Source organism: Podarcis filfolensis (genome assembly GCF_964270895.1).
Source record: "Podarcis filfolensis genome assembly, chromosome: 6".
Lineage (NCBI taxonomy): Eukaryota > Metazoa > Chordata > Lepidosauria > Squamata > Lacertidae > Podarcis > Podarcis filfolensis.
Window position 1 is genome coordinate 28,024,204 of NC_139609.1, and position 17,245 is coordinate 28,041,448.

The 17,245-nt window shown below is 39.8% G+C and overlaps 1 protein-coding gene and 1 long non-coding RNA gene across 8 annotated transcripts in view; one reads left to right on the top strand and one right to left on the bottom strand.

Moving 5' to 3' along the window:
* The window catches only part of LOC310765615, a 501,503-nt gene that overhangs the window by 43,607 nt on the left and 440,651 nt on the right, over nucleotides 1-17,245 (bottom strand). The window lies entirely within an intron of this gene.
* Nucleotides 1-17,245, top strand: part of HFM1 (helicase for meiosis 1) — a 49,824-nt gene that overhangs the window by 30,623 nt on the left and 1,956 nt on the right. For 6 of the 7 annotated variants that reach the window (XM_083620558.1, XM_083620560.1, XM_083620557.1 and 3 more), the window contains exons 22-36: nucleotides 1,179-1,285; nucleotides 2,213-2,260; nucleotides 2,846-2,943; nucleotides 3,041-3,172; nucleotides 4,358-4,443; nucleotides 6,160-6,243; nucleotides 7,466-7,623; nucleotides 7,705-7,808; nucleotides 9,000-9,152; nucleotides 10,794-10,889; nucleotides 12,580-12,698; nucleotides 13,697-13,779; nucleotides 13,915-14,012; nucleotides 14,624-14,869; nucleotides 15,742-15,832. In XM_083620558.1, the coding sequence (XP_083476684.1) occupies nucleotides 1,179-1,285; nucleotides 2,213-2,260; nucleotides 2,846-2,943; nucleotides 3,041-3,172; nucleotides 4,358-4,443; nucleotides 6,160-6,243; nucleotides 7,466-7,623; nucleotides 7,705-7,808; nucleotides 9,000-9,152; nucleotides 10,794-10,889; nucleotides 12,580-12,698; nucleotides 13,697-13,779; nucleotides 13,915-14,012; nucleotides 14,624-14,869; nucleotides 15,742-15,832 (1,703 nt within the window). The remainder of the gene's footprint in view (nucleotides 1-1,178; nucleotides 1,286-2,212; nucleotides 2,261-2,845; nucleotides 2,944-3,040; nucleotides 3,173-4,357; nucleotides 4,444-6,159; nucleotides 6,244-7,465; nucleotides 7,624-7,704; nucleotides 7,809-8,999; nucleotides 9,153-10,793; nucleotides 10,890-12,579; nucleotides 12,699-13,696; nucleotides 13,780-13,914; nucleotides 14,013-14,623; nucleotides 14,870-15,741; nucleotides 15,833-17,245) is intronic. The other variant, XM_083620561.1, reaches the window with a different exon arrangement.

The following is a 17,245-nucleotide window of genomic DNA, read 5'->3' on the forward strand; positions in this document are numbered from 1 at the left end:
TTGGATCCCAGCTGTTCCATATAATCCCATTTTAAATTTATACTTTACATAGTCATGAAGACTTAAATCCCATGACTAAGCCTGAATCCAACCCTGTTGTGTTCCATTAGGAAAAGCGTTACAGTGGTACCTCGGGTTAAGAACTTAATTCGTTCCGGAGGTCCGTTCTTAACCTGAAACTGTTCTTAACCTGAAGCACCACTTTAGCTAATGGGGCCTCCTGCCGCGCCGCCGCCGCACAATTTCTGTTCTCATCCTGAAGCAAAGTTCTTAACCCAAGATACTATTTCTGGGTTAGCAGCGTCTGTAACCTGAAGTGTCCGTAACCTGAAGCGTCCGTAACCTAAGGTACCACTGTACTTGTTTTAGAATTGCAAGTTTTATCTGTTTTTGTAATGGTAGATTAAATAGCTATAACCCAGCCTGGTACCTTATGGTGAAAGGTGGTTAAGAAATCTTATTAATTAATTAATTAATTAGTCCATTAATATTACCACAGGCTATTTTATAAAAAGTTCCTCCCACCATTTGCCAAACTTCGTAAATCAGATATTGCAACACTTCCCAATTAAACTTCTTAAAATAATCATTGTACATTAGTTTTGCAGTGGGTACAATTCCACCCCCCCCCCATCTATCTCATTCTGACTTGATTTATTTTTCTTTGCTTGTTTACACTGATGTGGTTCTGGCCTAGCCACTGATCACTCCTTGTAGTCTATACTGTATATGCTAGAAATATATTGTAAAGGGCTGATTTCCTAACCAGGGACTCAGCTACATTAGCAAAGAAACAGCGATTTGAATGCGTTATAAACATGCAACACCAGCTGGTGCAAGAGAGCAGGAAATTATTGTATGTGATTTTCCATAAGGTTTTTTTCCCTTTGCTATAACGATTTAATTTCTGACTTATTTATAGTGGTTTTTTCCCCTGTGTGTAGATCCATCCCAGGTTTTGTACACATGAACAATATACGGTTTACACACTGTGGTTTGCATTTAGCTGTACAATTGAACATTGAACACAATAATACTTTTCTGGTTTGATTGTGCTAGCAGTCCTGAAAGGCCTTATGAGGTATCAAAAGTAATACTGCTGTGCTTAAAATATAATTTAAATATTTAGAAAAGGCCAAGATGGGAGAATTTTGAATAAATGAAGGAAACTATTGCAGGTCACATTGATCTCCAGCTGCAATGAATTTTCAGACATCAAGTTAAGAACAAATGAGAAAAAAATACTGAATACTTTGAATAAAGACAAGAACAGGATAAGTATAAGGTACAAGGTGATATGTTCAAAAAATAAAGTTTAATTTTGATTATAGACCACTGTTGCTGTCCTGCACACAGTTACATAGGTTTAAAATCACAATTTCAAATACTACTAATTCCAGTTGCCACAGGAGATGTAAGAAAAAACTACATTTGGCTGGGTGTAGCAACTACTTGTTCTGACAGGTATTACAATCCGCTTGAGAGCACCATGCCAACACCCTTCCTTTGCTGCTACCCCTCACTCATTCTTCAAAGAAATGACAAAACAAGGAAATTACTGAAATTTCGCAATTCTTTGTTTCCCCCTCATGGTGCAAGAAGAACCTTAGTGCATGCTGGAGCGTCAACTGGTGTGTGTGTGTGTAGGGGGGGGGGGGGAGACACACTGAAATAACTGGACTCAGGCTGTGTGACTGCTTTTAGTTAGCACTTGTCCAAACCGACAGTTGCTACATCTAATCAACTTTTCTGCCCATGTGTAGGTTCTTCTTAGGTCTAGTGTATGAACTGTGTCTTAAGTTATTCTGATTTCAGCAGAACTTCGTTTACGTGTACTTAAAACTGGCTTATACAATTAGTGACACAATAAGTCAAATGCAGTCCCGGCAAAGTGGCCTGTCAGGTGCTTGAGCATCCCATTGTTTGCTCCAGGCAAGCAGCAATACCAGGAGCATTATAGAACCATTTATGGCTGGTGGGCTGCATTTGGCTTTGTGGATCTCTTAATTCTTCAGGCCTTGTGTAGGTCACTAACTAAAACAAACATGTATATATCATTGCATGTGATCATTCTAGATGTACATTGCTGATAGTTCCTACAGGCTAGACAGTGTGTCACATTTGAAGCCATTGTTTGTCACTGGACCATTAAGATGGGAGTAAGGTCCCAGTCTTATGGAATGAAAAGTGATATGTTGTGTTTCATATACAGATATCCAATGGAAGGAAAGATAAAAACGAGAGAAATGAAAGTGAATTGGTAAGCATTTAGGCTCTCCTATTTTAAAAGAGAAATAGAGCAGCCACTCGCTGCTACTTAAGACAATGATAAAATTCTAGGTCAATTATTCCTGAAGAATCACTTCTTTTTTATATATAATAATTTTCATTAAATTTTCAATTTTACAATTTCAAATAAACATTTTGCAAACTTTAAAATATCTAATCGCTTCCCCTTTTCACTTTCCATGGTTCATTTTACATATTGTACATACCTGCATATTTTACTATAACCATTTCAATCAGTTTTCCCCTTTTACATCCATCAAAAATTATTTACTCCTTTGAATTTACCTTAATGCTGCCAGCGTTTTCAGCTGTATACAGTTATTTTCCATATACTCAATAAATGTTTTCCAGTTTTATTTAAGCGTATGTTCTTCTTGCTCTCTTATTCTGTATGTTAAATCTTCAAGTTGTGCATATCCTGTAAAATCACTTCTTAGCTTTCTATATACTCTAGATTTTATCCTGACCTTGATTCCCCCCCCCTTCAGTAGCTGACATGACTGAAATGTTTAAAATCTGTTTTGATAATTTGAATGATTCACTATTTCTTTTGCAGTCTTATTCAGGCGCAGCTAGGATGCATTCCCATACAAGATTTCACATTGACACAAGATATAGGGAAGATTTTCAGAAATGGCATAAGGCTTACAAAATGTATGATAAAAGATCATTTTTACTTTTGGATTATTTAAAAACAGTTTGTCTTGCAAGATTCCCCTCCCCTCACCTGTATGTTTGTTGTCTTGTGCAGGGTTGTCTGAATTTCTGGCCTCCCGTCAAAACAACTTTATTGCATTATTAAGCTCTCTGATTTTAGCCAAGTGCTTCAGGTGTAGACTTTGGGAAAACTCACTGTATGTATCTAAACAACTTGAAAAAATTGGTAGGTACTACAGTCAACAAGAAAGTACAATGTATAGTGAACTCAGTTACGATATATAACACCCCACGCCCAATATTTGCTGCGGAGTTCAAAGGGTCATATGGGGAATTTCTGCATCTTAGGTCCCAACCACACTGTATAACTAAAGCAGTATCATTATCACTTTAAACAGCCATGGATTCCTCAAAAGAATAATGGAATTGTATAGAGTTGGAAGGGACCCTGAGGGTCATCTACAGTAGCCTGAGGTCCATGGGAAGAGAGATTCACTGTTAAACCACTCTAAGAACTGGAGCTCTGTGAAGGGAATAGAAGTCTGCTAACAACTTCTTAGAACCCTTAACAAATGACAGTTCCCAGAATTCCATAGCTGGGAGAAGCCATAACTGTTTAAAGTGATACTGCTTTAAATGATGGTGCCTTACTGAGGCTTCTGACACACCTAAGAAATGAGACCTCTTTTTAAAACAGCTGACTCCCAGACATGGGGAGATGCTGCAGCAGTCTCTATTTGTACACAAAAAGCAGCAATTGGAAAAGAAAATCAGAGATGCTTCAATGTATGAACATATGCACTTGAGCGTGCTCACAGCATCTCTTTGGATCCCAGCCTTTGCTTTTGGCCTGAGCGCAATTTGATACTGGCAAGAATTAACACACGCAGAAAGTGGAAAAGGCACATGTAGTAGATTAGGCATCCAATCCTTGGGCGTAAGCTCCATTGAGCCCAGTTGGACTTATGGTAAATATGCACAGGATTTCAGTGTAAATCAGTCAAGTCAGCCCTCATTCTAAATAGGCAGAAGTTTGATCTTTACCTCCTATAGCCGGAACTTTGAATTATGACAGGTGCATGCCAGCAACATGGCAAATTGTGACAGAAATTCAGCAATCCATCTCTGTTTCTCATAATCCACCTATAATTGATGGCCATTGCTATAACGTTTTTGTCTTTAATTTTTACTTCTTGCATAAGTCTGTTCAGAAAATGAAACTTGAAGGAGAATTGTGCCAATGTTTTGAGATCTATTTGGTGTAACCCTCTACAAATGTATTTTAAATGCCATTTTATATTTGCTTGCCTTTGGTGAAGATAATGATAATTTATTATTTACTACAGTATTTGTAAGAAAATGCTATTAGTAAAACAAAACATAAACCAATTAAGACTGCAATTTTCAACAGGTATGACACTGTCAAGTGCAATGATGAGCGCTGGTCTGGTATCCTTTGAAAAAATAGAAGATATAAATGCAAGGGAACTTGAACTGGTATTTATTTTATCATCTGCCTATTTTACAATTTTGTTTAAGTATGTTTAATTGGGAGAAGGGGAAAGTAATAATGATACCACAGACGGTCAGTGATTGCTTGGATGTAGGTTGGAAAATGAGCTTGGAGCAGAATGAGCGAGACAAGTCGTCATATATTTTCTTGCTTCCACTGTACTGTCATTGTTTGTGGTACCAAATACAATCACTTGAATAAAAGACTGGCTGATTATTATTATTTTTTTGTAAGCACGTATAAGGGCCCTGTAGATTGCAGTTACTGGAGGTTAGTGAAAAAGCAGGCTGTTAGGGTATTTTATCCTTTGATGGTATTTTCCATCAAAATCCAAGGAACCTGCCTCTTCTAAATCAGCGCCTGATGTCAGTAACAGACTGAATGAAGGTGAACAATCTGAGACTTAATCAGACATGACAGAGGCACTCTTGATCAGTGGCGTAGCGTGGGGGGTGCAGGGGGGGCCGGCCGCACCGGGCGCAACATCTGGGGTTAGGGCAAATCCACGGGTTAGGGGGCGCAAATCCACGGGTTAGGGGGCACAAATCCACGGGTTAGGGGGCGCAAATTACTTGCCTTGCCCCGGGTGCTGACAACCCACGCTACGCCACTGCTCTTGATCAGTCAGAAGGCAGATAAAGAAATAACAATTCAACCTGTGTTGGGTGGGGTTACACTTCTCTTGGAGACTCGTAGTTTAAGTATACTCCTGGATTTTGCCCAGGTTTCAATGGTGTCCAAGTATATGTTTGCACAATTATAGCTCATGTGTCAGCTGCATTAATTCCTAGCCATGATGACTGATCCCTGGGTTGCATCCTGATTGGACTACTGTAATGTACTGTACATTGGGCTGCATTTGAAAAGTGTTTGAAAGTTTCAGCTGGTCTGGACGGCTGCAGCCAGACTGTTGACTACGGCTGCTAACGGAGAGCATGTCGCTCTTTTGTTAGAACAACTTCACTGGCTCCTAGTTCCTTTCCAGGCACAATTCATGACCTATAAAAGCCCCAGATAACTTGGGCCCAGCTTAACTGAAAGTTCATATTTTTCTTTACAAACCAGCCCAGGTGCTAAGCTCTTCGGGTGAGCACCTTCTCTTGGTCCCATCAACTTCAGAGGCACAATTAGTGGTTACACAACAAACAGCCTTTTCTGTGGCTACTGTCTTGTTGTGGAATTCCCTCTCTAGAGAAGTTAGATTGGCTCTCTCTTTGTTATTGGTCCTCCGGCATGCTAAGATCTTCCTATTTAAACAGGCCATTGAAAATTATGTGCAGCAGATATTATTACTAGGCTGCTGTCTGAGTTATCAGTATTTTAATGGCTGTTATAAATGTGTTTTATTGCATTTTAACTACTTTTCCCTGGTTTGTTTGTATTACTTTTTATAGTGTTCAATACTATAAAATATACTATATATAGTGTTATTTAGTATATGTAAGCTGCCTTCTATCCCAACTTGGGAGAAAGGCAGACAATCAATCAATCAATCAATAATCTAACATTTGTCAGCGAACAGTTTAATTAAAATATCCCAAAATAATGTTTTTACTATTTTGATGCATTATGGGGAAATGGTTAGCAATGATAATATCAGGGGGACAATCTTTCTCAAATCGATGCTATTTTGTATTAGGATGTTTCAAAATCAATGCATACTGAATTAATACGAACTCTTTCTGAAATTAAATTTCCAGATTTTGAATAGGCACCCTCCTTTCGGAAATCAAATTAAAGAATCGGTAGCACACCTTCCAAAATATGAACTTACTGTAGAGCAGGTAAATAGAATGGCCTAATTGCATTTTTGTTCTGCCCTTCACCTCCAAAACAGTTGTATAGAGAAGGTTAAATAAAACTCTGTTCCTAAATTTCACAAAGATCGGTTCGGTTATTTAACTCTCATGACATGTGTAGTGCCCTCAATAATTACAAAGAAGGTCCTCAAGCTAAGAATTCCTAGGTTTACAGTGATTTTGTAGGAATGAAATGTGCTAACTTGGAGAGGAGGAGGAATAAGGAGCCTATAGAGAAGATTTTATAATTATAAATTGGAAAAGTAAACCTAAGACATGTTGATTTTTCTGTAAGATTTTGTCTGCACCGTGGTCCCTGTTTCTTGTAATCTCTCATTTGTTCCATTTTCTGCTTGTGCAGATTTCCTCATGTTTGCAGTATACACACAGAAAGGAAACTACAGGGAGAATTAAGAAGCAAAAAATTAGGTGGTAGATCAATATTGGATTAGGCACAATACCTAGCTCAATACAATGGTAGCTTAGGGTAGATAAGTTTCTGGGTAGGACTCTCAGTTTCTCCCACAGCCTATAAACTGTCAAATAATGCCCTCTTGCAGGATTTGGCTGAACATGTGAAGGTTATGTGTAGGGGCAGGGATGCAGAAAGAAGCCCAGGACCCAATATCCTCATGCCAAGGCTCCTCTCTGAACTTTTCATGCTAATTGTGAAGGTCTGAAGGGGGCCACTTCTGGGTTCAACAGAATGCATGTAGAAGCAACTGGGGACCTTGTCTTATCAGGATTCCTGATCAAGTAGAGACTTCTAAGCACATTGTCACATATATAGAGAGAAGCCCTTCTCAAACCTTCATGCTCTGTGTGTAAAAGGCACTGTTTTGAACTAACCATGGTTTGGTGTAGTCTGAACTATGGTTTAGGGAAGAAACTCAGGAAAGAAACAACCTTTTGCAGTTGACTTGTTTCCTTAACCCCAATTAAGACTAAACACAATACTGGATTTGCACTTCACAAAACAAATATTGGTTATCTGAAAGCAGAAGTAAACGTTTCCCATCTCCTTCTGGACAACCTGGAGGAGAGGGGAATGTGGCGTGTCAGAGCCAAATGCCAACGTTTACAACATTAAATCATACTTTAGCAGTATGTTTGAACCCAGCCAATATATACAGAGTAAAACTGTATTTCTACATTTTGAAATAGGTGAAAAACTAGTATTATTTTAAAAATATGTATCTTTTTCAAGCTAACAAAATACAGTGAAGCCGTAGCGGAAATTCTAGTGACGGTCATATTAAAGAACTTTGAACAGCTACAGACAAAGAGAACTGCCCCAGATTTTCACTATGTGACCTTAATAATAGGAGATAATGATAATCAGGTGGTTTTTAAGCAAAAGATTACGTGAGTATACTCAAATCATTTTAAAACTTAAAAAAATTGCCCATTTGTGCATATTTAATATAGTATATTGATACTTTGCAGGGATTCTGCTTTGCTGAAAATTGGAAATTGGACTAAAAAGGTTGAAGTGAGAAGAGCTGTTAAGTCTGAAGAGCTTAGCATAAATCTAATCAGTTCTGAATATGGTAAGTTAATTTATGTGATGTAAGTCTTAAAACCAATTCCGTTCAAGTAAAACTGCATTCTATTTCTATAATATATTGCAAACTTAATGGATTGGATCCAGACTTAGCTCCCTTGACTTAAAATTGCATAACTATGCTCTCCTTTTCTATCTGCTGCCTCACTGACTGATGTAACCAGTAGGAAGCAGACCACATTCATTTGACCTGTAGTTCCATTCAGGGGGTGGAACCATGGCTCATTGGTAAAACACATTAAGGTGTGGGAAGGTAAATTGCAAACGTCATGTTTGCATATTCAAAATCAGCTTCTGATCCAATGTTGTGCTGATTTAAACCTCTATATGATAAAACTCCAAAGCTGTCATGAGAATACTGGATTCAGTTTGTTTCCACCACCTTAAATACCGCTTTGTGCAAGCTGTTTCAGTGATGTCTGCAGCATTTTCTGCTTGAAAAAGACTGTTCAGCTCACACCATAAATCAGAATTGTTGCAATTTTAGCATCTAACATGCCATATTTTAAAAAATGAAAATGGACATGACAACTGAAATGGCCACAACTTTATTGATTTCAGATGTAGGGAGCTTTGGCATAGGCATTGGGCATGTATCCCTCTCAGCCCCCTGCTGGGGGTCTGAGGCATGACATGGCGTATTTGGGAAGGTGGATCCATTGCAAAACACAGGTTTACGCAGCTGGCCCCCTAAATGCTAAGGGAAGCCCTATGGCCTGCTAGCCCTACGCAACTGACTCTTTGGACAGATTTCCCTCCAGACCCCTCTAATGGGGTACCCTGTAATCGCCGCCTCAGGATATGGGGTGGGATGAATCACCACTTCCCTCCCTACCCTAATTGGATGAAAGACTATAGGATTCCGCCCAAGGCCTAAACCGCCAAAAATGGCACGGAGCCACGGAGTGAGTTGAGGGAGGCACCGCGTCTGGCCACGACCGCCGCTCACATGGGAAGCAGGTAAGTGGCCATTATAATTAGATAAAAAATAAGCTGGTGAAGGAAAGACTCTGGAGAGTAGCTGTTGGTCTGACATCGGTCTCCTTTGCACTTGGGTCATAGCATTCTTTTGGTATTTTAATATTTCAATTTATTAAGGGAGCCGAATTATATAAATACAGACATATTTGAAAACTCAATAAATCATACATACATACATGTATGTTTTCTGCAACAGTTGGACTAGATATCCAGAAAAAATTTAAGGCATTTTATCTTGGACCAAAGAGGTTTGGAAATGAGATGATGAGCGTACACGGAACATTAAAAAGTGAATGTTCATCCAATCAGACTTCCTCAGAAGGATCAGCAACAGCAGAAATAAGTAAAGGTAAGTGATAGTTCCATACTAAATAACAGATCTGAGAGGCAGGGTTGGATACAGTTTCATATATACTTGCATATATACTAGCAAATCCCAGTGTCATCTTGCATAATGTGTGAATTGGCTTTAAAATGTTGATTGCAAACAAATGAAAGTGCAGCATAATCTCAGAGGATGCCTTTTCTTGCACAATGGCGCTCCTGCCACAGGGACAAATTCATCCCACACACCCCATCCCTTACCTGAAGCAGACTCCACTAGATTCCCTATGGGGGCTGGGCAAGGAGATCACCAATGATAAGTGACCAATCACTTATCTTGGCAGTTGTACCTTAATTTAAGCCTGCTCTGACCCAGGACCAGCCCACCCATGAGGCGAGGGTGGCAGGATCCACAGGAGGCAGGATCCACAGGAACAACAGATCCTGATGTAGATCTTTATCCCCACCCTCCTTGTTTCTGACACGGGTCTTCACTTACTCCTTCTTCCCTGGTACGGGGGGGTGGGTGCCATTTTGTGGTTTGCCTCCGGTGCAAAATGTCTTGAGCCAGCCCTAGCAAATGGAGGTGGGGGGTACACAGGAAGCCACTGTGTGTAGCAGTTGACATACCTTGGGTTTGCAAGAGGGTGCTTCCCCCTTTATACGATGAATAAACTCACCTGCTTTCACTGTTTAGTTGGCTGTTGATTTGAAGATCTTAGGTTATATTTCAATAAATAAAACCACTCCACCAACATGCTGGCTCCCAAGTCTTCTTCAGGGATGTTGGGGCAAAGCCCTTATCCGCAGGGACTGATGGCCTGCTCCAAGTTTGCAGGAAACTAGAAACAATTGGGGACGCAGTGCCTTTTAGATTGCTGCTCGGAGGCTCTGGGATGAGTTGACAAGAAGAAAAGCATCAAAAAAGAAATGCCAAGACCACCCTTTAAGCAGGCATTGGGGGGTATATCTGGGGAAGGTTTCTTTTTGTGTATAATTGCCGGATTTTTGTTGTTCTGTTTGTCGCTCCTTAAACATTTTAAATGGTATTTTACAATTTTTTGCTTTTAATTATTATAAGCCGAGCCCCTCTTTGTTTTAAGAGGTGGGGTTAAATTGATAAATAAATGAAATAGACTTAAAGTAACATACTTAATGGCACCCCATTTCTGAATGTACTTGTTTGAAAGTACATCCTGTTAATTTTAAATGGCATTTATTTACAGGCAGTTGGGATTAGGAACAGCTTTTCCAGTGAAAGGCTCAATCACTGCAGTGGGACATTTATTGCCACTGAGTTGCGATAAATAGAATATTCATGCTCTATGGCTTTTATAGCTTTTCTTCAATGACATTAAACTTTAAAATAGTATAGGAGCAAATATTAAGGGTAGACTCACAATTCACTTTAAGTGATAGCAAACATGCAATATAGGTTAACTACCTCTGGAATTGCCTACCCTCTTAGGCAATTGACTGACAGGACAACCGACAATTGTCCATGATAAGTACATAACAACTGTTCTACATATTCACGTTTTCAAATTATGTCTAATATCACTTGGATAATGTATGCTCTCAAAATCAACCAAGTTCCACCCCACTGCCATATGTCACCTAATGAACAACATAATCAATATTTTAAAATAGGTATTTATTACTTTAGGAGGCCCTCGTAGCCAAGGGAACCTCAGCATGAAGGATGGGAATAGGAAATGCAACCATCACTGCAAAAATAAGGAAATATGTGGACATGACTGCTGTAAGTTTCATCCATTTTTTGGCGACCTTTACCTGCGAAAGGGAGGAGGATCCAGCCTTTGATGTGAGCATTGAAATGTGCACTGCTCTGCACACATCTGAACACTATTATGAGCCTAGAACGTGGGTTTGCTGGAGGTAATATCACATGTGGGGCTGCACACACAGGAAAGAATGTGGAGATTGTCTCACAAGTTCTTCTAGAACAAACGTCACTGCAAAACAAGGGATGAGGGTACAATGGATATGACATCATATGCAATTTATACTGCTTTTATAAAATGAATAACATTTTTTTTTACAAAATATATGCCTTTGGTTTTTTAAAAACATAAATATATATTAGAGTGATATTTATAGGGACTTCTGGAGAGTCGTTTCTCTTCTTCTTATCCCAGCATGAGCTATTCTGTGGTGGGGGTGAGGCTGTGTTGCTGACCCCCAATGCCGCGCATCACTGCGATTTATCAAGAGTGGGAAGGACAAGACTGGGAACCTGGTGTGGTGCAGGTGCAGCGGCAGAGCCAATCTGACGCTCCCACTGCTGCAACCCGCCACTGAGGCAACACTGTGCTGAGCTTCCACTGCCTTGCCTTCCCCCTCTTGGTAAACTGCCGCAGTGCATGACATTGAGAAGGCAGGTCTGAAACACAGCCAGCCGCTACAGCCTAGCACTCAAAAGATCACTTGGTGAATTACTTCACCTTCGCTGCTGGGATTAAATTCACCGCAGAGCAGTCACAAAATCAAGAGCTGTCAACTGCCTACTGGGATAAAGAGCAGGAGGGCTCCTTTGTATCTTCAAGAAGCACTTCGGGACACATTCCTTTCCCATGGCTTCCGTAATTTGCTGTGACTTCAATGTTGGCACCGTATATAGAGGAGAGCGGGATCCCAGCAGTGAGGCCCACCCGCAATCAACATTTAGCCACAAGACTGTCTATACATCCTGTCCCCAAACTAGCCCTCTGTAGATGTTTTGGACTACAGAATAAATACATTAACGTGCGACCATAGCAGAACAGTGATAATTCCTTAGATTGGATAATGCAGATTTACTTAACTGGAAAGAAATAGGTTTCTTGATGAACATATAGGTCCAAGTGGCACATTTCCGTAATTAATGGTTTATTGTAGCCATGCTGAGTTGGGCTGTTTTGCACCCGGCTCCCCACTTGCACATGGGAGAAATAAACAAAGATCCCTGGCTTAGCATTACACAGTAGGGGGTGGAGCAGTGCTGCACACCAGGATGCTATGGGGGGGGCTCTGAAGACTCCAGTGGAACCAATATGGTACTCCTATCAGTGCCTCTTTAGTCCACCTGTGCAGCCCTGACCTCACTGCCATTCAGTGTTTCCATCTGTACAGGTAACATAGATCTTGGTAATCAAAGACTATTAGCCAAATAAAAAATATGGGATGTACATTTATAGGAAACTTGGGTGTGAAATTACACAAGGGCACAACATGATTTACGAATGGCTTCCTGATACAGAAGATGCAGCAGAAGAATGCAACTTTGCTCTTTAGAAACAGAAAGGTTCAGTCTTGGTTGTTCAGATACAGAATTACCAAAGAATATTTTTGTAACTTACCATGTTGTCTTCCTAAAGTTGTATGGGATAAAAATTTTAATTGAATGCAAATAGAAAGTAGACACAAAACATGTAGACTTATCTTTTTTCAAGGTAAAATTGGAGTTTCACAGAAATATGAGATGAGGAAAGATTCAAAGTTTTCTTCATATCTCGCTGATTTGAGGAACAGAAACACAGAATCTGCCATTCCCCCAGCCAAACGATTAAAGGTGCACAGATGCGGAAATACTTTTGCTTTCACTTTGTTAACAGAATGTCTGTCTATTTCCAGTTAACATTTTTATTAGTAATATGGTTACTGCTGTCAAACATTTGCTATGAAATTGGCAGAGAGGAAAAGCTATATGCATTGATTAAGAAGATGTCCAGAAATGATGAAAGACAACCTTGTTAATGGGAACTATCCCAGCAAACTTCTTTGAAAGTAACTTTTATTGTAAAATGCAGTAAGACCTATTTTCAAGTAAGTTTTCTCAGATAATTTATAATCATTGGGATATATTTCCATGCAAAATTGATTTAGGATCAGGCTGTAAGACTGGAATAATTATTCATCATGGAACAGCTTAAAGATTGGAATGCAAGTGTCACACATTGTTTGGCTGCCTGATTTGGGTATGCAAGATTTGCAAATAAAGACGGTACACAATATATCTGTGTTAACATACTTTTATTGGAACTCGGTAGAATTAAAACTTGGACAGAGTGAAGATTTTTCGACCATATGTTAGCAACTTCAGGATGATTCCCACCACCTTTCCTCAGGTTTCAAAGCTGAATAGTTCTACCACTGTAGGACTGCCATTCATTCATCCTCCTTTGCAGAGTTACACATAGGAATGAGGAATTGCTCTTCCCTTCCTTGCAGGAGAATGACTTGGACAATTGATAACAGGGAATGAAATATGGTTAACAAACTATAGATTACAGCCAGCCCGGGCTTGTTGACATGCTTGCATAGTTCCAAGCTTCTGCTGACTAAATTTGTTCATTTAATTCGTTTTCTCCCCTAAAAAAATTATACACCTTCTCAACCATATAAAAAACACCTCTCATAAAGTGGGGAAAAATAATGTTGTTCATATATGACTTTCCTATTCCTGACAAGGTGTCAGAAGTATTCATTTTCTAGGTTTATTTGTACATACATAAACCAAACCCATGCTATCATATGTGTCCATTGTAATGATCTCCCCCTGTATTTTAGATGCAGATGCCAAATAAATCTCAAAATGTGGATCTTAAACAATTTGCTTATACTCCTAAATCTTTGCTTCCAAGATTGCCAAGGTACAGTACTGCCATAAAAATAGTCTGTCACCCAGTTTACTTGTTCATTTTAATATCAACAAACACAATGTATATTTTCTATATAAATAAGATTTAATTTACACCTTTCCTGTGATTTTGCCTGCTTTTATAAAGGTATGTACAACATTCAGGGTCCCCGTTGCTGGAAGAAAGGAATGATCCTGTTCTCCAGGAAAGTTTACCACTGGAATCCGATGGTTCCAAAGAGGCTGGTAAGTTGTAAATGGATTCTAGGATTCAATCCAATGAAAGTTAAGCATTTTAAAATACCAGAGGTTTCAAATGAAGAAATTATTTCAGTTGCAATCAATGTGACTTAAATGTGTTACCTTTGGCTGAAACTTCTCTGTTTTGTTTCGTTTTTCATTTTCTGACAGCTTGAGATTTCCTTGTAGCTTTTTCTTTTCGATGGGTGACATTCAGGTAATATTGGGATATCTTTGTCCTGGTTGTCAATTGGTTCCTAGCTCATTCTTGCTTTTGTAGAATTCTGAGACTAAATGATATATTTGATTATGCTAGAACTCTCTTGATTTCAAAGTCAGTCTCTTGATCATCCTTATGGTTTTGAATTTTTAGGATCAGTAGTTGGCAATAATTTTTGCAGCCTGTGTAATCCAAATGCAGTTAGAATATATTTTATAATGAGTATGGGATTAAGCAGCTCAGACCTAAAAAACATTCCTATTGCTGTGTACCTATTCCCTAAATAGTGTTGACACATGCCTTCTTGTATAAATTTAACAAATTCTCTAGCTTTTTTAACCCTTTGTGAGAAATCATTTTACTCTTTCACCTGTATTTTTATTATGCTCAATTATAGGTTTCGTTGTAAGCAAGCAACCTGCAAGTTGGAATGAAAAGAGCTGTTGGACAATGCCTTCACATGAAAATTTCAAAGAATCTTCAATAAATAATAACTTGACTGATGCAGATAAAAGCAGCTCTTTGTTTTCAGAACCTTTCAGTGTAAACTTTGAGTTAGATGAGATTTGGGGCGATTACGATGACAGTAGCCTTGTGGATGCCAGCACATTTTGTACTGATATGGAGAAAACTAAGACTTCAGGTAAAGCAGCTGCATGTAACATACAGTTATGTATAAAATAACCATTATCACTGCATGCGTAGAATTCATATCATTGGCATCTGGGGGGGGGGAGTATCCAAGCCCACCCATACTATACAAAAATATACTATACAAAAGATACAAAGGGATGCCAACTGGCTTTTGTTGGGGGGGAGAGAAAGAAAAGTGCAGAACGTAGCTTTTGAAAGGTACCATAATTTGCTCATGATATTCAAGATGAATATCAGAACTTAAGCTGTAGTACTTAGTCTGTATGACACTATAATAAATGGATGGGGGAGTGGTAAATTGATGCTACTTCCAAAGCTCTGTTGGCTTATGCCAGCCAGGGTAGGAGATGATGGGGAGCAGACTTACATTTCTTCCCTGCACAGTTTTTGACACTCATCTATTCGTTCCAATAGGAAGGAAATTTAGTTTTGCTAGTTCCAGATTGATGGCAAGGGGAGGGCTGGCCCAAGGGTTTCTCTGAACCCAGTGGATCCAAGCTCCCCTCTTGAATTAGGTCCATTTCAGGACTTGATGCTGGCCTCTGCAAGAAGCATCAGTGGTTGATCGCTCATTGAGATATCCACGAGTGTTATTTCAGTGGGGTGGCAGTCAGACTCCAGTATATGGGGTTTGGGGTTGCTTTGCCAGTTGCTAGTAATGCTTCCTCTTTTCATCTCTTGAATTTTTAGATAAAAATCCATGGGAAATTGGTCCCATTTTGTTTGCAAAATATAACTGGAGAGGCAGCTTTGCATATCTGATTAATTTGCTTTTGTTTGGAGTAGTAAAACCTTAAGATAGTGCTTCAGTTACGTTTGCTTTCCACTTGAAAGTTGTTTTGGGTTGTTTTTATGTTTTAGAATCTTCTCATCTGGGATCTATAAATACATGCTTCCAGAACACCCGGAACCAAACTGCACAAAGCAAATCTCCTGGTGCACTTTTAAAAAGGTACGTGTAAGCCGGTGCCAATAGTGCATACATACAATCCAGTAGCAGCTGGCAGGGCAAAGTGGCATTGCTTACCTGGCTAAGAGAGGCAGGTTGGCGCCATCCAGGTGCAGTGGCGGAGCCAATCCTAATATATTTATCATTGCCTGCAAACTGTTAGAAGAATTTTAGATTGAGGGCACTAAAATGGAAAACCCTGACCTGAATAATGAGGAAACACATTTTTATTGATTCGGAAAACTTTGCAAAGTGATGCTGTGCAATAGTTTCTTACGTAATGTAGCTGTGTCTGTATAGTATGTTTCTTCTATTTTCTCAAATACATAGGACTGCTCAATACATTTTTTTACTCCTTCTTGCTCCTAGTAAAAAGTCCTAACAGGGTAAAGCCTTTTAAGATTTGGAAAAGCCCAGATCCTAACAGGTGGGTCTGCCTTGTTTAAATCTACCTGATTCTGGAGAGATGGAAATGGACTCTGCAATGTGCGGAGTTCAATGATGGGAATGCTTTTAAATAGCAGTATATTATGCTGTTAAACCTAAGTGTCTTCAATGAAGAGAACACCAGCAGTCTTCACTCCAAACACAGCCCAAAGGGGAACAATTTGCTGACCTCCCTGAGGACAAAGACATGTTTCTGGGCTCTTGATCCTTAGACTGAAATTAAAATCAGCGATTCAGAGAGGAATCTGAATCCTGTTCTGCATTGGTGTGCCAGCTGCTCAAGGCTTCTCATTCGCCTGCATGCCTTCATTTGAAATGGACTCTACTGGAGGGCACTTAACAGTGTGAGGCTTGCCCTTAGTGGAGCAATGATGTGCTGGGTAGGACTGGTACTGGTTTTGGATGCTCTGCTTCTGTCTCTATTTGCGCCCTTCTGTACAGCTGCCTAACCAAAGATACTCCTCAGGCCAATCTTTTGCCAACTCCACCTGATGTTCTGGACTGATCTTTCAAGGCCTGGCTCAGGAAACTTGATTGCTCCCATCTGGGAGGGCTTTCTGTTCAAGCCCTTCGCCAGCAGCCTGGCATATGAGTGAGAGTATTTAAAACACCTCAAGTAGGCCCAGTGAGTGCCAGTTCCCACAGTCACTTAAGGGGACTGGCGGTCACTGAGATTTGTTATCTAAGCCCAGAATTTAAATTCACATCTCTGTATGAATATGTGAGGAAAGCGCCTTTCAGAACCAAACATTCCTAGAGCACGGACACCATTCTATATCTGGGGTGGCTAACCTGTGGCCTTCCAGATATTGCTGGGCTACAGCTCCCACCATCCCTGCCCAATGGCCATGGTGGCTGGGCCTAGGAACACCTGAAGGCCACAGGTTAGCCACCCCTGTTGTAGAGGATAATTGCTATGGAAAGGGTGTGTGGGTGTGGAACATTTTTGTACAGCTAGTTATGTGCTTT